The sequence below is a fragment of the Callospermophilus lateralis genome, chromosome 1, assembly GCF_048772815.1.
Source record: "Callospermophilus lateralis isolate mCalLat2 chromosome 1, mCalLat2.hap1, whole genome shotgun sequence".
NCBI lineage: Eukaryota > Metazoa > Chordata > Mammalia > Rodentia > Sciuridae > Callospermophilus > Callospermophilus lateralis.
The window spans coordinates 216,775,847-216,797,453 of NC_135305.1; the positions used below are offsets into that span (position 1 = coordinate 216,775,847).

Genomic DNA, 21,607 nt, shown 5'->3' on the forward strand with positions numbered 1-21,607 from the left:
CTTGATACATTTTATGCTTTTTGTTATGGGGAAATGGACAGCCAGATGTTCTTAAGACTTGAGTTAATTTACTAATAAAATGTTACTATTAACCTTTTTTGTATCATTGACAAGGGCAAGAGTGTTTTTTGTATCTCTAGGGAAGAAAGGATTGTTCCAGTTTCACACAAATTCAGTTTGTATTTACTTGGGAGTCATGGTATGTGTTTTGAGTTGTCACTGGTAATTGATGTGCTACAATATCCAGGCTCATGAGTATGGGAATTCTCTGGAAGGTTGGATTCCCATGTCAGCTTCTGTCTTACCTATAACTTCTCAGTGTCTTACTTTTCTTTATGAAGGTGACATGGAGGAAGAAAGAATAAGTGTTGGGTTACAGAAAAGTATGATGCAGGTAAGTAAAAGGTTTAATGCTCTAAAAGAATATTTCTATTTCATTTGATATCCTGCTGCTATTTTAGAGCACAGGTTAGCAATCTGCTTCTTTTTTTGGATCACATGGTAAGTATTTTAGGTTTTGAAGGTCATAGAATTTCTATTACAAGGAAATTGTCATTTTAATACAAAAAATATTCATATAGGAACATAAACAAATGTTTTATTGTATTGCAATAAAACTTTACTTACATAAGTAGGTGATAGGCTAGAGTAAGTGCATGTGCTATAGTTTGGTGAGCCCAGACCACAATACTATGAAACCAAGCCGGCTGTGGGCCTGAGTTGAAAGATGTGCAGGCTCTTGGGCCTCTCAGGATTGTGAGGGGGGAAAAAGGAAAAGTTCCCATTCACTCTTTGTGTTTTCATTCATTAAAACCTCATCAGGATTTAAACCTGAGTTTGATGTTGTGCTCAATGCCTTAATAGGAATAAAGTAGCAGGTGAAGTTATTCTTGAATAAGGAAGAATTTCTGAATAAGGAATAATATGATATTGTCCAATATGTGGTCTTGGTCCCATATCCTGGCATAGAGTTCCTAAAACCCTTCAAATGTCTGGAGTGATAAGAGTAGCTTTGTATGATGACTGGTGACCAGGACAGATAGCCTCAGGATTTCTGCTGGTCCAGAAGAACTAAAGTATGCTTGACTCTTCAGCCCTTTCCACTAACCTTGAAGTTGAGAGGTACTGAAAGTTAAATTGATTATTTAAATTGCTATTTTAAATCAGCCATGCTTTCTAGTAAAGCCTCTGTGAGAACCCAAGAAGAATGAATTTAGGGAGCTTCTGTATAGCTGAATATGTAGAAGTTCCTGGTACGAGGCACGCCAATAAGCATGGAAGTTCTGCAGCTTTTCCTACCCTGCTATGCCATATATATTTCTTTATCTGGATAGTTCTCTGTATTTATAGGAAACCATAAGCCCAAGGAAGTGTTTGTTTAGATTCTGTAAGCCATCCCAGCATATTAGCCAACTCAAGGAGGGTACAGTGGGGACCCTGAGATGTAGCCATTTGGTCAGAAGTATAAATGACAATGTACTAGTTGTTGTGTTGTTTGAAGTATAGGGAAGTTTTGTGGGACTGAGCCCTCAACCTGTGGGATAAAGCTGTCCATGTAGATAGTGTAAGAATGTTATTGAATAACAGGAAACCTAGCTTGTTGATTGCCACAGCCGAAGGGGCCCCAGCAGACTTTCAGACTGCCAGCTTATGATTGGCTCACTGCGGCCCCAGCAACATCTAGCTGATTGGCTCCTCTGCGGTGATGCTCATTGGAGATGTTCATTGAGCTGTTTCCCCCGCCTTTTAGACTGCCTGCTGATGATTGGCTCACAGCGGCCCCAGCAACATCTAGCTGATTGGCTCCTCTGCGGTGATGCTCATTGGGCTGTTTCCCCGCCCTTTTAGACTATGGAGCTGCTCATTGGGGGACTTTTTTTGGCTCCGCCCACGCAACCCAGCCAATCGGCCTCAAGAGCAGGAGGAGTGGGGGCGGTGGAGAAGCTTGTGGGAAGCCGGTGGTGGCAGTTGGGCTCTGAGGATTTTTTCTGAGGAGCTGTTTTGTTTGGTGTGTGTAGTTCTAAAAATAAAGTTAGTTTCTTTTGAGAAGTGGCTCCTGAATTGTGCCCAGCCAGACTGCGGCATTTGGTGGCCTGTACAGGGAACGAACCCGCGACCTTGGCATTATCAGCACCAAGCTCTAATGAATCCAAATTTAAAAAGTTTAGAGTAAAAAGGGTTCTTTTAAGTTTATCTTTGGGGAATATATACCCCTTCCCAATTCCTTCTTTTTGCTTTAATAAGTACATTTTAATAGTTTGATGAGCTCTTTCACAGCACTAGCTAGTGTCTGTTGGTGAACTGCTTGATGTGTGTGGAAAATTACCCATTTACCTAATATCCAGTGTTCTGTGCAGGTTTGAAGGAAAATAACTTTGATTTTTTTTTCTTTTCTTATTTCATTACCATCAACTGCAAAGAGACTAATGTAGTATTTTAGAAGTATTTTGGCTTTTAGACAGGATTTGTTCAGTCACTAAGTATGTGTAAGTAGAAAGGGAAAGAGATCTGCTGATGGAGTCCTGACATAGACTTGGGGAGACCACAGAATCTTCTGAACCTCTCCTGAATTGATTCTCAGGTCCCCAGTACTGTCAGCCTCACCCACCATCTCACCCACACTGGAGGAATTGTACCTTTCTGAACAGAATTTGTGGCATCTTTTAGGACTCGGTGACCTTTGAGGATGTGGCTGTGGACTTTACCCAGCAGGAGTGGGCTTTGCTGGATCTTGCTCAGAGGAGCCTCTACAGAGATGTGATGCTGGAAACCTTCCAGAACCTGGTCTCACTAGGTAAGATTGGCAATGTTGGTTCATGTAGTGGTTTAGAAAACAATTTTACCTACTAGTTGACCTTGTTCCAGGATTTGTGCTGAGGAGTGGGAGTACTTAGTAAATAAGACAAACATGGTCACTGACCACAGGGTGCTTACGATCTGGAGGTTTCTTCATGAAAATGAACACGGGCATATTAAACTTGTTTTTTCTTTTTCTTTTTGTGGTTGAAAGCCTTGAGGCTTATTAAGTATTGAATATGTGGGCATTGAGGGGCTTCTCTGAGGCACAGGGAGAGTTTGTGATTTGAGACCTTTGAAGCGTCTACTGCTGTGAATGCCCTTTACCCAGAGACCACCAGGGCACACCTGTAAGTTAAACAAGCGGGGTTTATTTTGCAGTCATGGGAGAACATACCCATGGGGAGTCGAGGGGCGTCTTAGTAAGAGGGTATTAGAAAGTACCTATTAGAGAATTTGTGCTTTTTGGATGATTTAGAGATGAGTCTATGGGGTAGATTATATTGATTTCTTAGGCTCTCTATGAAAAAGTACCATAAAACTGGTGGGTAAAAAGTATAGAAATTTTTATTCTTTTATGTTTCTGGCATCTGGGAGTGTGAAACCAGGTGTCAGCAAAGCTATATTCTTTCTAAAGGCTCTAAGGAAAAGTCCCTCCCTGTCTCTTTCTAGCTTCTGGTGGTTGCTGGCAGTCCTTTTTGTTTATAGATGTATCACTCCAGTCTCTGCCTCCACCATTACCTTCCCTGTGTACCTGTTTCTAATGTCTGTCCATATAGGGATATCAGTCATTGAATTTAGGGTCCATCTTAATCCAGAATGACCTCATCTTAACTTTACTATATTGACAAAGACCTTGTTTCCATATAAGGCAACATTCTGAATATGGGTGAACATTTTCAAAATAGTCTTTAAAAAAATGTATGTGTGTATGTACATTTGTACGTCTGCACATATATATGTTTGTATGTGTGTGTTTATGTGCTGAGAAGTTAACCCAGGGCTCTCTACCACTGAGCGAAATCCCCAGCTCTTTTTTATTTTGTGAAAAGGACTTGCTAAGTTGCCCAAGTTGGCTTCAAATTTGGGATCTTCCTGCCTCAGCCTCCTGAATAGCTGGAGTTATAGGTGTGCACCACCATGCCCCAGAGTAACAGGCTTTAATTTTTAGAGCAATTTCAGTTTCAAAGCAAAATTAACTGGAAGGTAGAGAGATTTCTAACAACTGCTGTCCTCACAACAGAGACAGCCCCTTTCACTATGAACATCTTCCACTAGAATGGTCCATGTTTAATTTACAAATGATGAAAGTACATTGACACATCTTCATCATTAACTAGAGTCCATAGCCTATATTAAGGTTCATTTGTGGTGTTGTACATTGCATGGCTTTGGGCAAATGTACAATGACATGTACCATCATAGTAATATATAGAGTAGTTTTATTCCCCTAAAAAATTTTCTGTGCTCTCACTTTTTAATCCCTTACTCTCTCTTAACCCTTTGGCAGCCACTGGTCTTTATATCATCTGTATATTTTTTATCTTTTGTGGAGTGTCATAAAGTTGGAATGTATATCGTATGTAGCTTGTTCAGATTGGCCTATTTCACTCGGTAATGTGCGTTTAAGTTTCGTTCATATCTTTTTATGATTTTTCTTTTACTGTTGAATAACATTAGTAGTAAAGATGTGCCACAGTTTATTTATCATCCCGTTTACTAAAGGGCATCTTGGATGCTTTCAGGTTTTGACAAGTATGAATTATGCTCTCATAAACATGCGTAGCCTTTTGTGTGCAGTTTTGACTCTTTGGATGAATGCCAAGGGACACAATTTAATTGCTGGATCATATGGTAAGAAGAGTTTTTTTTTTTAATATTTATTTTTTAGATGGACACAATATCTTTATTTATTTATTTTTATGTGGTGCTGAGAATTGAACCCAGCGCCACACATGTGCTAGGCGAGCGCTAGCCCCAGCCCCATGGTAAGCTTTTTTTTAATTTTATAAGAAACTACCAGATTGTCTTTGTAAGTAGCTATACCATTTTGCATTCCCATCAGGAATGAATGAGAGTTCCAGTTTCTCTACTCTTTTGTCAATATTCGGCATTGTCAATTTTCTGGATTTTGGCTGTTCAAAAAGGTGTGTACAGGTGTGTCACTGTTTTGTTTTTCCTGGGTGATTTTAGGATGTGGAGCGTACTTTTACTTTTTTACTTGCCATTTGTCTGTATGTTTAAATGTTTGTTTAGGTCTTTGGCTATTTTTTTTTTTAAATATTTATTTATTTATTTTTTAGTTTTTGGTGGACACAACATCTTTGTTTGTATGTGGTGCTGAGGATTAAACCCGGGCCGCACGCATGCCAGGCAAGCGCGCTACTGCTTGAGCCACATCCCCAGCCCCTTTGGCTATATTTTTATGGTATTTTTTTGTTCTCTTATTATTGATCTTTAAGATTTCTTTGTATAACACAGGAAAAGAAATGATTAAGTGCGAAGAGACAGCCTTCAGGATGAGAGAAAATCTTTTCCACCTACTCCTCTGACAGGGGATTAACATCCTAAATATACAAGGAACAAAAAAATTCAACAGCAGAACAAAAGAAACAAACAAAAAACCCAAAGCAAATAAAAACCAAATAACCCAGTCAAGAAATGGGCAAAAGGGACTAAACAGATTTTTCAAAAGAAGAAATGTGGGCTGGGATTGTGGTTCAGCGGTAGAGAGCTCGCCTAGCATGTGCGAGGCCCTGGTTTGGATCCTCAACACCACATAAAAATAAATAAATAATATAAATATATCAAAAAAAGATTATTTGTTAATAAAAAAGAAGAAATGCAAATTGTTGATTGATTGTATTTCTTCTTCTGTGAAGTGTCTATTCAATTCCTTAGCCCATTTATTGATTGGGTTATTTGTTTTTTTGGTGTCAAGTTTTTTGAGTTCTTTATATATTGTAGAGATTAATGCTTTATTGGAGTTGCATGTGGTAAAGATTTTCTCCCAATCTGTAGGCTCTCTCTTCATGTTATTAATTGTTTCCTTTGAGAGTAGAAGCTTTTAAATTTGAATCCATCCCATTTTGTTGATTATTTTGACTTTGCTTCTTGCATTTTAGGAGTCTTGTTAAGGAAGTTAGATCCTAATCCAATTTGGTGAATATTTGGGCCAATTTTTTCTTCTATTAGGCTTAGGGTCTCCGTTCTAGTGCCTAAGTTTTTTTATCTACTTTGAGTTGACTTTTTTTGCAGGGTGAGAGATAAAGGTTTAATTTCATTTTGCTACATATGGATTTCCAGTGTTTGCCGTACCAATTGTTGAATAGGCTATCTTTTCTCCAGTGATTGTTTTTGGCATTCTTGTCTAGTAGGAGATAACTGTATTTATGTGGGTTTGTCTCTGTGTCCTCTATTCTGTGTCATTGGTTGATACAAGTCTATTTTGGTGCCAATACCCTGCTGTTTTTTGTTACTGTAGCTGTGTAGTATAGTTTAAGATCTGGTATTGTGATGCCACCTGCTTCACTTTTCTTGCTAATGATTGCTTTAGCTATTCTGGGTCTCTTATTTTTCCAAATAAATTTCATGATTGCTTTTTCTATTTCTATGAAGAATGTCATTGGGATTTTAATAGGAATTGCATTGAATCTGAATAATGCTTCTGGTAGTAAGGCCATTTTGACAATATTAATTCTGCCTGTCTAGGAACATGGGAGATATTTTTCATCTGCTGAAATTTTCTTCAGTTTCTTTCTTTAGTGTTCTATGGTTTTCATGGTAGAGGTCTTTTGTTAGATTGATTCCCAGTTTTTTTTTTTTTTTTGGGGGGGGGGCTATTGTGAATAGGTTAGTTTTCCTAATTTCTCTTTCAGTGGATTAATTGATGATATATAGGAATGTGTGTGACTTATGGGTGTTGATTTTATATCCTGCTGCTTTGCTGAATTCACTTATTCTAGAATTTTTCTAGTAAATTTCTTTGATCTTCTAGATATAGAATCATGTCATCAACAAATAGTGATAGTTCTTCTTTATCTATTTGTATTTCTTTAATTTCTTTCTTTTATCTAATTTCTCTGGCCAGAGTTTCAAGGATGATGTTGAATAGAAGTGTTGAAAGAGGACATCCTTGTCTTGCTCCAGTTTTTAGTGGGAATGCTTTCAAATTTTCTCCATTTAGAATGATGCTGGGTTTAGCATATATAGCTTTTACAATGTTGACATATGTTCTTACTATCTTTAGTTTTTCTAGTGTTTTGAGCATGAAAGTGTGCTGTATTTTGTCAAATGCTTTGTCTGCATCTATTGATGATCATATGATTCTTGTTTTTAAGTATATTAATATAATGAATTACATTTATTGATTTCTGTATATGGAACAAACCTTGCATCTCTTGGATGAATCCCACTTGATATTGGTGCACTATCTTTTGAATATATTTTTGCATGTGATTTGCCAGAATTTTATTGAGAACTTTTGCATCTATGTTCATCAGGGATATTGGTCTGAAGTTTTCTTTTCTTGATGTGTCTTTGTCTGGTTTTGGTATCAGGTTGATATTGGCTCCATAGAATGAGTTTGGAAGGGTTCCCTCCTTATCTATTTCATGGAATACTTTGAAGAGTATTAGTATTTATCCTTCTTTGAAAGTCTTGTAGAACTCAGCTGAGAGTCCATCTGATCTGGGCTTTTTTTGGTTAGTAGGCTTTTGATGGTGTTTTCTATTTTATTACTTGAAAATGGATCTATTTAAAACATGTATAACCTCATCATTCAGTTTGGGTAGGTCACATATCGTTAGAAGTTTGTTGATATCTTTAATATCTTCTATTTTATCAGTGTATAAATTTTCAAAATAGTTTCTAATTATCTTCTGTATTTCAGATGTGTCCATTGTGATATTTCCTTCTTCATCTTGTATTTTAGTAATTTGGAGTTTTCGCTTTGTTAGCATGGCCAGGGTTTATCTATTTTATTTATTTTTTCAAAGAACCAACTTTATGTTTTTGTCAGTTTTTCCAATTGTTTCAATTTCATTAATTTCTGCTCTGATTTTAATTATTTCCTGTCTTCTATTGCTTTTGGTGTTGATTTGTTTTCTTTTTCCTAGGGCTTTGAGATGTAGTGTTAGGTGATTTATTTGTTGACTTTTCATTCTTTTAATGAATTCGATTGATGCAATAAACTTTCCTCTGAGTACTGACTTCATAGTGTTACAGAGATTTTGATATGATTATCAGTGTTCTCCTTTACCTGTAAGAATTTTTTTATTTTATTCTTGATTTCTTCTACTATACATCATCATTCAATTGTATATTATTTAGTCTCCATTTGTTACTTCTATTTTTATTTTATTGTTGATTTCTAATTTCATTCCATGTGGTCTCAGAATACAAGATATTATATCTTTTTTTGTATCTTTATTTTTTTGTATTTACTAAGATTTGCTTTGTGGCATAAGCTATAGTCTGTTTTAGAGAAGGAGCCATGTGCTGCTGAGAAGAAAGTATATTAACTCGTTGATGGATGAAATATTCTATATATGTCTGTTAAGTCTAAATTATTGATTGTATTATTTAGTTCTATAGTTTCCTTATTTAGTTTTTGTTTTGGAAGATCTGTCCCATAGTGAGAGAGGTATGTTAAGGTCACCCAGTATTACTGTATTTTGGTCTATTTGACTCTTGAAATTGAGAAGCATTTGTTTGATGTACATAGATGCTCCATTGTTTGGGGCATGAATATTTATAATTGTTATATCCTTCTTATATATACTTTCCTTAAGAGGTATGAAATGTCCTCTTAAGGGAAGTATATATAATCTCTTCTGATTAACTTTGGTTTGAAGTCTACTTATCTGAGATGAGAATGGAAACCTCTGCTTGTTTATAGAATCCATTTGAGTGATAAGGTTTTCCCCGTCCTTTCACCTTTAGCCTGTGAATGTCTTTGCTCATGAGGTGAGTGTCTGAAGACAGCATATTGCTGGGTCTTGCTTTTTAATAAAATCACCAGTCTATGTCTTTTGATATATGAGTTTAGGCCATTAACATTTGAGGTTATTATTGTGATCTGATTTTGTATTCCCTATCATTTTGATTTTTTTCTGGTTTTTGATTTGTCTTAGATTCTCATTTGGTTGAGTGTTGTTTTAGTGTAGATCCTCCCTTTGCTGGTTTTCACTCCCCCCCCCCCCCACTTCATCCTCATGGAATATTTTGTTGAGAATGCGCTGTAATATAGACTTTCTAATTGTGAATTCTTTTAATTTTTGTTCATTATGGAATGTGTTAATTTCATCTTCAAATCTGAAACTTAATTTTGTTGGATATAAAATTATTGGTTGGGATCCATTTTCTTTCAGAGCTTGAAATATATTATTCCAGGACCTCCTAGCTTTGAGGTTCTAGGCTGAAAAAATCAGTTGAGATCTGAATTGGTTTCCCTCTATATGTAATTTGATTTTTTTCTCTCATGCCTTTAAGATTTTATCTTTATTCTCTGTGTTAGTCATTCTAGCATAATGTGTCTTGGTGTGGGTCTGCTGTAATTTTGTACATTTGGGGGTCCTACAAGCCTCTTGTATTTGATTTTTCTGTTCCATTCTTTAGATTGGGCAATTGTTTACTATTATGTCATTTAAAAATTATGCATTCCTTTGGTTTGTATCTCTGCTCCTTCATCTATTCCAATAACTCTTAAATCTGGTCTTACCATCTCTCTTCATGGGGAACTCTACTTTTAAGATTTTTTCTTTATTGTCTGAGGTTCTGTCTTCCAAGTGATCTACTCTGTTGGTGATGCTTTTTATTGAATTTATAACTTGGTTTACTGATTCCTTAATTTTTAGGATTTCTGCTTGTTTTTTTTTTTTTTTTAATGATCTCCGACTCTTTTTTTTTTAAAAAAAATATTTATTTTTTTTTAGTTATCGGCAGACACAACATCCTTGTTTGTATGTGGTGCTGAGAATCGAACCCAGGCTGCACGCATGCCAGGCAAGCGCGCTACCACTTGAGCCACATCCCCAGCCCGATCTCTAACTCTTTATTGAAATAATCCTTCACTTCCTGTATGTTCTTTGATTTCACTCCTCATACTGCCCTTTATTTCACATATCAGTTTAACTATATGCAATCTAAACTCCTTCTTGGACATTTTTTTCTACTGTGTTATCAGCGGCTTCTGTTGTTGAAGCATCTTGGTTTGTTTGGGGCTCTTTATTTCCTTGTTTTTTTTCACGTTGCTAGTGTGTTTTCCCATCTAGAAGTATGGATCTAAGGCAGCATAAAATCTACCCTGTAGACTTATAATGTCTAGGTATCTGAAGGTTTCCAGAGCCTCACGTTTAATCGTGAGACCAATATCAATATTATTCAGCATATAATATGTAGCCTTAAACCTAATAGGTCCCACTAAGGCAACTAGTGCTTTCTCGCATTAAACCAATATGATGAATTTAATAACTATCTATAGTATAAACAGAAATTTTGTTAAAATGGTTTACAATTTCAAAGGGTGGATGAGAGAACAGAGTAGTGTAGTATGTAATATTTGTGAGGGAGGAAGAGAGAAGCTAGAAGTAAAAATTCACAGGAAGAGTGGAAGAGGAGCCGACAGAGATTGGCTGTTGATTGGAGAAAAGTTGGAAAGAAAATAGCATAAAAATCATCCTGTTCCAAATATGGTAGAGAGATTAGTGAATCAAAAAATAAAATAAATCTTGCTGGAAAGTCGAACTGTCTCTTTCAGTTTTCAACAGTTTCTCAGCTCTGACTCTGACGTCTCTTGAGATCACCAAACCCAGATCAGCCCTTGCAAATCTAGTCTCTAGCCTACAAACCTGGGTTTCAAATACCTCAGGCTCTGCCATTTGTAGTTCCAAGATCTCAATGCTGCTCCTACTTGCAGAGAGACCTCGAGGAATACACTCATGCAAACGAGCAACAGCAAGCGATGCAGCAGCAATACCCAGGTCACTAGCACTCTCAGCAGGAAGACCCCAGGGTCCTCCAAACCCACAGTACCCCAACACTGGACCTGCAGGTTCTGATTGGAGTCCCCAGACAGAGGGCCTTGTAATGGTAAACCTGCTGGCACCCAGGTCCCAGGCCCTTGCTGGTATCCCCAAATGGGTGCAGCCACCTGGAATCTCCCCTGCAGCAGTCCTGTAGGCCATGGTAGCAGCAGTAGTGGCGGCTACCTTGGCAGTTACAACTGCAGCTGTGGGGGCAGCGTCACCAGTTGATCTCCAGGGGTCAGCAGCAATGTGGGCTTCAGTTGTATCCACAGTTTTTTCCGTAGCAGCAGCACACAGAAAGAACACCTCCAGGTGATCTCAGTCTAGCATTAGGGAAATCAGAGGCAGCAGCAATGGCGGTAGTGGTGTAGGTGGCGGTTCAGTAACAGGAGACTTCCGGTTCAGTGGCAGCAACCATGGAGGTAGCATCAGAATCGAATCAGGGGTAACCAGGCAGTTTCCAGAAAAGAGACCTCCAGGCACAGCAGTGGCTTCTGTAGCAGCCCAGAAAGAAGACCTCCAGACGACCCCAGGCTGGCAGCAGTAGAATCAGAGGCAGCAGCATTTGACACATGGGTTTTTATTCTGCCATAAAGAAGAATGATATCATGGCATTTGCTGGTAAATGGATGGCAATGGAAAATATCATGTTAAGTGAAATAAGCCATATTCAGAAAGCCAAGGGTCCAATGTTTTCTCTTGTGTGTGGAAGCTTGAGCAAAATAAGAGGGAAACAGGCAGAGGGAGCCCATGAAAATCAAAAGGGTAGGATAGGTAGGGGGCAGATGGGAAGGAAGGAGGAAGAGGTAAAGAGGGGACTGCAAAGTGCACCTGGCCAAATCGTGCTGTGCACATATAGGAATATACCACAGTGACTTTCACTATTGTGTGTATCTATAAAGCAGGAATTAAAACAATAGGTAAATAGAAGGAAGACCAGCAGAGGAGAGGAAGGGGACAGGGAGGGGACAGGGGAAGGTGGGAGGGAAAGGAAAGGAGAAGTACTGGGAATTGAAATGGAGTACATTAATTCCATGAATGTATGGTTGTGTCAAAATGAATTGCAATATTATGTATGTGATAATACACTAATAAAAATATGTTAAAAAAAATCATTCTGGGCTGGGGTTGTTGCTTAGTGGTAGAGCGCTCGCTTCACATGTGTGAGGCCCTGATTCGATCCCCAGAACCACATTAAAAATAAATAAACAAAAAAAGGTATTGTGTGCAACTAAGAAATAAATATATTTTTTTAAAGCATTCTTTGTGTAAAGAACTAATGGAAACGCATCTCCAGTGGAGGCCCCGGGGGCTCAGGCGGAGGCCCACTGCTGACAGGGTAGGAACACACGAGGGCGGCCTAGCCCGCTCACCCCCACGGGGCCTGCAGGGACAAAGGGCAAAGCACCTGTGGCCGAGCACTGTGCCCACCAGAGCCGCCTGCCTGGCCCAAAGCCCCGTGTCCCTCCCCTGCCCCCGCGTCATTGGGCTGAAAGGCCCCAGGTTCTCTTGTCCTCTCTGGCCCCTCCCCAGGTGAGTCCTGGAGTTCACCTGTCCCAGGTGCTTGGCTGGGCTGGACCCGCCCATGCTGTAGGTTCCGGAGCCCAGCTCACCTTCTGTGAGACCCATGTCAGTCCCTTCCCGCTCCCCGGGCCCCCCTGCCGCCATCTAGGTTTTTGGCTACACAAATTCCGATCTGTGCGGAGGTGAGTCTACCGCCGTCTGTTGCCACAGCCTGAGGTGGGTGGTCTGAGCTGTGGATATTGCTGGGGCCAGGTGACAGGGGGCCTGTTCCACTGCCCTATGAAGCCCCAGACTCATGGCCAGCTGGTCACCGCTCCTCAGGGAGGGCAGGGGGTTCCCAGTCATTGGACACCTCCCAAGACCTGGGGGTGAAGCTGGGCCCCTAGAACGTCACACTCTGCTGGCGGAAGGTCAGTTGTTCTTATCAGATAAATATCTGTGAAACAGTCTCTTATCAGAGAAATTTCTTGTAAATGTCTTCTTTTAGGCATAGTTTATCTTTTCTTTCTCTAGATATTATCTTTCACAGAGCAAGAATTTTAATTTTAATGGGGTGTATTGTATCAATCTCTTTCTCTCGATCATACCTTTCATATAGTATCAAAAAAGTCATAGCCAAATCCAAAGTCATCTAGATTTTCTCCTTCTATCTTGTACAATTTTTCTAGTTTTACGTTTTACATTTAGATCTATGATCCATTTTAAATTAATGTTTGTGAAGGGCATAGATTCATTATTTTATGTGGGTATGTCCAGTGTTCTAACAGCATTTGTGGAAAAGGCTATCTTTTCTCTATTGCATTGCTGTCAATTCTTTGTCAAAGGTCAGTTGACTACATAGTTATTGCTTGGTCTGTAGGGATTTGATACTAGTATCTTCCCAGAGACTTACATCTGTGGATGGTCAAAATCTCTTAATTAAAATTCCCTGGTATACAGCCTAAGCTCTCATATACTTTACATCATCTCTTGATTATGTTTACTGCCTGACAACATGTAAGTGCTATGTAATTGAAACTGGAGTTTGAAATGAAACCAGATTCTCCACTCTGCTGGTCTGTAGGTCCGCATAAGTTACATGCCTCTGCAGCTGAGAGAGCCCATTTTAGTATTACAACTAATCACAGCAGGGAAATGCCTGTCTGGTCAGCTCTATGGGTCAGAGATGGCAGAACCTGACTCTTCTTCAGTATTACTGAGCAGTGTGTTGTAGCTCTCAATGGCAGACCTCAGCAGCTGGCTGCCATTTTTTTTTCCAGGTTTGTATTCACAGATTTGAAGACAAATCCACAGACAACAGAAGGCAAGAGTGAAGGTGTAGTATTTATATAACTGAAAAGAAAAGAAACAGAACTCTCAGTCTTTTTTGTGCTGGGATTTGAACACCTAGGGGCACTTTACCAGGAGCTACATCCCCAATCCTTTAAAATTTTGTTTTTCTTTGCTTTGAAACAGGATCTTGCTAAGTTGCTGAGGTTGGCCTTGACTTCATGATCCTCCAGCCTCCCAGTCCCACCCTGGGATTATAGGCTTGTGTCACTATGTCTGATTCAGATCAGTTTTTCACATTAGAGGCTGCCTTTCCCCCCACATCTCAGCTTTTTCTTTTATCTTCTCTATTTTTCTTTTCTTTCTTTCCTCTTCCTCCTCCCTTTGGCTTTTTTTTTCTTCAATGAATTTGACATTTTGTTTCAGTTAAACTCATCCTTCTCTGTCTTTGGAGTATCAGAAGACCAAAGTTTGACCCAATCTTATGGAAAGATTTTTGTGATTTTCATTGGTTTCCCTCATGATATTCCTTTCCTCATGTGCAGGGTACCTACTACTCACACCCAATCTGATCTCCCAGTGGGAACAAGAGGAGAAACTGCAGACAGTGAAGACAGAACTTATCCAGGGCATCTGTACGGAGCAGCACCAGGAAGGCAAGAGTCCCTGGGAGAAACTGGCCTGGGAGGAGAAAAAAATAAAATAGAAATAAAGCAAAAGTTTGTTTTGTCTGAGGAGACTCATTATCCACAGATGCCTCAGAGGACTATTGTGACTGTTTATCTGTCCTCTCATACTTTCCTTGTTTTTGGCAAAGATCTCCATATTTGCTTTTTTAAAGTTTGTTTTTGGTATGTCTATTTGATCCTCTGTTTTCCTCTCCTAATAATTTTTAAAAGATTATTAATGAAAATTTTTAATATATTTTCTATACTATACTAAAATTTTTCTGTTAACTTGATATTGAAATATCAAGTTAACAGAAAATTTTTAACATAAATTTCTTTTTAAAAATTATTTATTTATTTATTTTTTCTACTTTGTTATACATGATAGCAGAATGCATTTTGAATCATATGAAGCCCAATTTTTCATGTCTCTGGTCCCAATAATTTCTACTGGTCATATTACCATCACTGTCATTCTTCATAGAACTATTTTTTATTTTTCATCACTGGGGAACCCAGAGTGGTTTACCACTGAGCTATATCCCATACCCTTTTTAATTTTGAGACTGGGTCTAAGTTGTTGAGGCTGTTCTTGAACTTGTGAACCTCCTATCTCAGCCTCCCACTTAGCTGGGATTAGAAGCATGTGTTACCATACTATGGTTTAATGGAAATATTTTTTAGTGTTTTAATTTTGACCCTTGTGACTATTAATAATGAAGTCCTGAAACAGCTGCACTGCTCAAAGTCCTTTGCTCATAGGTAACTTTATTTTCATTTTTATTTTTATTTTTTGTTCCAGGTTTTGAGTCTCTACTTAATACTAAGGAATTATTTGTTCTTCAAGAGAACAATGGAGAAAAAATATCCAATGAACAGAAAATAGTGAGATTCAAAAGAAATGGTTCTTGCTCCTCTATTTTACATGAAAACCAGGACTTCCATGGTGTGGATGATTGGAAAAAAAGCCATGAGAAAGGTTTAAGGTGAGTGCCCTTAATATAAGAGAATGTAGTGCATCAGGAAATAGTTTTGAGATTTAAGAAACATATTTTGGGGCTGGGGTTATGGCTCAGTAGCAGGCAGAGTGCTTGCCTCCCACATGTGAGGACTGGGTTCAATCCTCAGCATCACATAAAAATGAATAAATGAAATAAAGATATTGCATCCATCTATAACTAAAAAATATTTTTTAAAAAGAAACATTTTCAACATAAACCTATGTCAAAAATTTTGCTTTCATAAGAATGAAATCATGGCATTTGCCAGTAAATGGATGAAACTGGTGTAAAGAACCAAAGGCCAAGTGTTTTTTCTGATAGGTGGATGCTAATTCACAATGGGCGGGGAATAGAGGTACTTTGGATTAGACAGAGGGGAGTGAGGGGAAGGGAGGGGGTGTGGGAATAATAGTAGAATGAATTGGACATTATTATCCCATATGCATATATGATTACATGACCAGTGTAACACTATATCCTGTATAACCAGAAGAATGAGAAATTATACTCCATTTATGAATGATGTATCAAAATGCATTCTTCTATCATGTATAACTAATGAATACATGCAAACAAAATATAAATTTAAAAAAAGAAATTAAAGGATTCAAATTCAAAATAAAAAAATATTGTGCTTTCACAAAGAATTTTGCCTAGATAGTTTTTCCTACAAATGATACTGAGATATTGAAGGTTTGACACATAGATTGGTTTGACAGATTTATCAGAAAAATCATATAAGTCAAAAGCTCAGTGATAATGTTGGCTGTGGAAGAGCATTCTTGAGAACTTTTAGCTTATAAGTTGATGGGGCAAAAAGCATGGAAAAATTTTATTACTAAAAATGGCAGATTTTATTACTAATAATCTGTCTTTTATTTTTAAAAGTCATGTGGTAGAGAACATCTGTGAATACAATGAAGAAAATCAATGTGGACAATTTTCAAATCTTATGCTCCAGAGAACTACTGAAGTCAAATCCTTTGAATGCTGTGAGTGTGGAAAGTCCTTCCTGTTTCATTCATCACTTAAGATACATAACAGATCTCATGCTGGAAACAAACCCTATCAGTGTAAGGAATGTGGGAAATCCTTCCATTTTCTTTCTTGTTTTAAGAAGCATATGAAAACTCCTACTGAAGAAAAACCATATGAATGTAAGGAATGTATAAAGGCCTTCAGTTGTTCCTCCATGTTCAGAGCACATATGAAAATTCATAGTGAAAAGGCAAACTATGAATGTAAGGAATGTGGGAAAACCTTCAGTAGTTCTTCCCACCTCACAGAACACAAAAGAATTCATAGTGGAGATAAGCCCTATGAATGTAAGGAATGTGGGAAGGCCTTTAGTTGTTCCTCATCACTCTCCAAACACAAAAGAATTCATAGTGGAGATAAGCCATGTAAATGTAAGGAATGTGGGAAAGCCTTCATTAGTTCTTACTATCTTACAGTACATAGAAGAACTCACACTGGAGAGAAACCTTATGAATGTAAAAAATGTGGGAAAGCCTTTATACGTTTCTCAGGTCTTAGTAGCCACTTGAGAACTCACACTGAGGAAAAACCCTATGAATGTAAGGAATGTGGGAAGGCATTTCGACATTCTTCATACCTTACTATACATGCAAGAATCCACACTGGAGAAAAACCCTTTGAATGTCTGGAGTGTGGAAGAGCTTTCAGTTCTCCCTCATCCTTTCGGAGACATGTGAGAAACCATACTGGAGATAAACCATATGAATGTAAGGAATGTGGGAAAGCCTTCATTAGTTCTTCCTATCTTAAAGTACATAGAAGAATTCACACTGGAGAGAAACCTCATGAATGTAAAAAATGTGGGAAAGCCTTTATTCGTTTCTCAGCTCTTAGTATCCACATGAGATCCCACACTGAGGAAAAACCCTATGAATGTAAGGAATGTGGGAAGGCATTTCGACATTCTTCATCCCTTACTATACATGCAAGAATGCATACTGGAGAAAAACCCTTTGAATGTCTGGAGTGTGGAAGAGCTTTCCGTTCTCCCTCATCCTTTGGGATACATGTGAGAAGCCATACTGGAGAGAAACCATATGAATGTAAGGAATGTGGAAAAGCCTTCAGTAGTTCTTCCCATCTTACAGTACATAGAAGAACTCACACTGGAGAGAAACCTTATGAATGTAAAAAATGTGGGAAAGCCTTTATTTGTTTCTCAGCTCTTAGTATCCATATGAGAATCCACACTGAGGAAAAACCCTATGAATGTAAGGAATGTGGGAAGGCATTTCGACATTCTTCATCCCTTACTATACATGCTAGAATGCACACTGGAGAAAAACCCTTTGAATGTCTGGAGTGTAGAAGAGCTTTCAGTTCTACCTCATCCTTTGCGATACATGTGAGAAGCCATACTGGAGGGAAACCATATTAATGTAAGGAATCTGGCAAAGCCTTTATTTGTACAGCCTACTTTCGAAGACATGTGAAAATTCACACAAGGGACAACATATAAATGTAAGAAGTAAGGGAATCTCTGCAAGGCTTTTTGTGAACTAATGCAATTTGTGAAGTCTCATTTTGTGAAGTCTCATACTGTAGAGACACTATAAATGTGAGAAAGTAGGAGATTATCACTCATTCTTTTGAATAGTTGAGGACAACTGAGAGAAACCCTGTGTTTATAAGCTATATGGTAAAGCCTTTTGATTTTGAACATAACTTGTGCTGCAGTCTGGCTGGGCTGTGCAAAGTAGCTGGTGGGGGGCAGGGCAACAAGCAACTTGTGAAGGTGGAAACAGCGGGAGCCACTGTGTTCAGACCAGCAGAGGTATATATACCCAAGTAAATACAGACAGCTTATCTCATTTAACATCATCCAGTTACAGCAATCAGTCATTAAGGAATCCTTACCATCTTAATAATTAGATACAGCTTAACTCAATTAACAGCATCTAGATACAGCAGTCAGTCATTAATGAATCTTCATCATCTTAATAGCTCGCTGGCGTTACTTCTCAAACCACTCCTCCTGGCAATGTGCCAGACGCCATCTTGACTTGGCTGTGGCTCTCAACACTTGTATAAGAAAATTCAAAATTTGAGCTGGAAAAGAATATCAGTGCCTCATTAAAGTGGACTTCTAGAGGGTCATTGATTTTCAATATTTTCTAATAGGAAGATTTAAGGTTATATGTTTCCCTTTTAGGCTTTTATGATATACTTTTGAGTATGAGGTGAGTTTTTTTTAGCTGAGATGTAAATGTTATTTCCATTACAAAGTCTTTTGGACTCTTGGGAGATTGTGTGTGTACGTGTGTGTATGTTTCTCCTCTGAGACAGGGTCTGGCTATGTTGTCCAGGTCTGTAACTCCCGGACTTTTGCCTTAGTTTGGGAGTGCATGCATATATCATTGAGTCTGGCTCAAGTGCATTTTTTTTTTTTTTTTTTTTTTTTGGCAGGCAGGAATATGGTGGGTTTTTATTTTTTTAATTGTTTAAGTTTGAACTCACAGAACAGGCACCTTCTTCTTCTTTGTCTTTGTCTTTGCCTTTGCTGCCTTCTTCTTCATCATCTTCCTCTTAGTCTTTGCCTTTGTCTGGATACTGAAAGTTGCATACCCAATAATTCCCCCCTTCACTTTAAACTAAGAGTACCAACTGTTTTTGAGAATATTAGTGTTTACTATCAAAATCTTTTCATGTGTAATAAAAAGTTTTAGTAGAAATTAATTAGCAAAAAGGCCTTGAAAGAGTATAGTCTCATCTATTTGCTGTTTTGTGTTTTATTTTTTATGTTTGTTCGTGACTGGAATCTTTTTAAATTTAAATTTCTTAAGTTGTTGATGGATCTTTATTTTATTTATTTATATGTGGTGTTGTGAATCGAACCCAGTGTCTCATACATGCTAAGTAAGCACTCGACTACTGAGCCAGAACACCAGCCCTCATGGCTGGAATTTTCATCTAATGTTTTAAGTTAATAAAGTGTGTTATATTAATTTGGATATAGCTGAGGACTACATTTCCCTTAATCACTTCTAATCCTAGGTGATAGTTTTCTAAAATAACTTTGCAAGAAGTTTGAAAGGCTTTAGGGAAGGAGCTACAATTGCCTGCTTATTAGGACTACGATATAGGTAGACCAATGAGTAGGGGGGACCTTGTGGGCCCCAGTTTTCAGCTCATTTTTCTTAGTATTGAACACAGTGATCCATCCTTGCTCAAAACTGAATGTTAAGTACTTGACCTCAGTCTCCTCAGGGGCTGCACCTCCACAGTCATCTCCATTAACTCCTGTATCCTGGCCAAACACAACTTGGATTTCTCTGGCAAGCTCTGGTGTTGCCATTTTGGCATTTTTGCTTCTCATTGCACTTCCTCTGGCACTTTCACTGCCCTGTTAGAGTTGACCAATTTGCAGAAGGATTGTCACCATGCTCACAGTCCCATCCCATCCTTCACTCTGCTTATGGGATTGATGTCTATACAAGCCTACCGTGGTCCCAAAAGTGAGTAGAGCTGTGGTTAATGAAGTTATCCTGACTGTAATTGAGGCAAGCCTCAGATAGGTGTCCTCCTATTTTGGAGAAGGAGGATTTATATTTGATACCTTCGGACAGGGACGATTTTACTGCCTTTATGTGAGAAGAGGAATGCTATTAGTTTTTTCAGGTACGTTTTGCTACCTCCTCCCTTTTTAAAACATTGTATTTTAAGGGGTGGTGTTGTGGCTCAGTGGTAGAGCATTTGCCTAGCATGTATGAGGCACTGTGTTTGATTCTCAGCATGGCATATAAATAAATGAATAAAATGAAGGTCTATTAACAACTAAAAATATTTCAGAAAATTATATTTTATCTCTTAAAAGCATAACTATACCATTTCCCTTAGTCACTTTTTACTGTTTATCAAGGTATACATACACTAATGTGCAAGCTGTGTACAGCTTGATGTAATTTCACATAGATGTATACATCCTGGTGGACACATTTCCAGGATTCCAGGAAGTTCATTCATCTCCTTTCTCAATAATTGAGATCTTAAGACAGAATTGCATCTTTCAATTGATGAACATAATGCAACAATCCATTTACCTAGGTTGTCTTTAACTTTTCTGAAGGTGTTTTGTAGTTTAATTGTAGAGGTCTTGAATGCCTTTGTTTAAATTATTTCTAGATACATGGTGTGTTTTGCTTTGTAAATTTTTTTATTTTCAATTTTTGGATTAGTACATACCTTTGCAATATTTTTTCCTTACATCAGCTTTATAGCTAGTGACATAAATTTAAGTCACTCACGTAATTCTCACCGGGTTTCTAAAACTTTTATTTATTTTTCTTGTCTTATTTAATGAGTAGAGGTCATGAAATTGAATATCTTTTCCTTGTTCCTGTATGAAAGAGTATTCAACATCTCACCATTAAATATAATGCTACTTGTAAATTTTCATAGATAACTTATCAAATTAAGTGAATTCTGTTTTGTTCCTGGATTGTCAAATATTTTTAAAAATTCCAAATTGATATTGGATTTTATCCAGTGCCTTTTCTGCATGTATCAGGGTCTTTAAAATATCCTTAATTCTGTTAACAGAATGAACTATGCATTCTTTGATTTTCAGATGGTAAAACAATATGTATTACTGGAATAAATTAAATTTGCACATATTGGTCTATTAGCCTTTTCATTTTGCTAGATTCAACATGATACTTTAAAAAATCATGTCTGTATTTATATTGGTGTTTGTTTTATGATTTATCAAAATATATATATGATTTTTTTTCTTGGTTTTTGTTCTTGTTTTTGGTACTGGGGATTGAACCCAGGGGAATCTACCACTGAGGCACATATCCAGCCCTTTTTATTTTGAGACGGGTCTTGCTAAGTTGCTCAGGCTGGCCTTGAACTTACAATTCTTTCTCAGGCTCCCAAGTTGCTGGAATTACAGGTGTGTGCCCCTATAATTTTTTTTCCTTTTTATTTTATTCTTCTTAAACCTCCTGTTGGCCCAGTATTCTAGTTTCTTGCAAGAAAAAACATCTTTTGTAAGCATGCCCCTGGTTTTTGGAAATTATTGGACTTTGCCTCACCCCAGAAAACCAATAAAAGTTTCCACATCTTGCTTTGGTGAAACAGCCTAATTCCTTAATCAGTGCTGTCCACCTTTGGTGAAGCCCTAATTAAAGGCTTGCCTCTGTGTGCCCACAATATTGGACTTGGTCTCATTCCTGTTTCCAAGCCAGAAGATTCTGTCTCCAATAACAAAGGCAGCCCCTTGTCCACCCAGGCTGGTATTTAACTGGATCGTGCCCAGTTTTCACACTTCCAAAACTGAAGC

At 37.9% G+C, this 21,607-nt stretch overlaps 1 protein-coding gene across 1 annotated transcript; it reads left to right on the forward strand.

The window, feature by feature from the left end:
* The first annotated feature begins 266 nt into the window (after positions 1 to 266).
* Positions 267 to 20,884, forward strand: LOC143394554 (uncharacterized). Its single transcript, XM_076849267.2, has 5 exons — positions 267 to 394; positions 2,668 to 2,794; positions 14,162 to 14,272; positions 15,087 to 15,270; positions 16,174 to 20,884. The coding sequence occupies exons 1-5, from the start codon at positions 287 to 289 to the stop codon at positions 17,699 to 17,701; spliced, it is 2,058 nt and encodes a 685-aa protein (XP_076705382.2). The 5' UTR covers positions 267 to 286; the 3' UTR covers positions 17,702 to 20,884.
* The last annotated feature ends 723 nt before the right edge of the window (positions 20,885 to 21,607 follow it).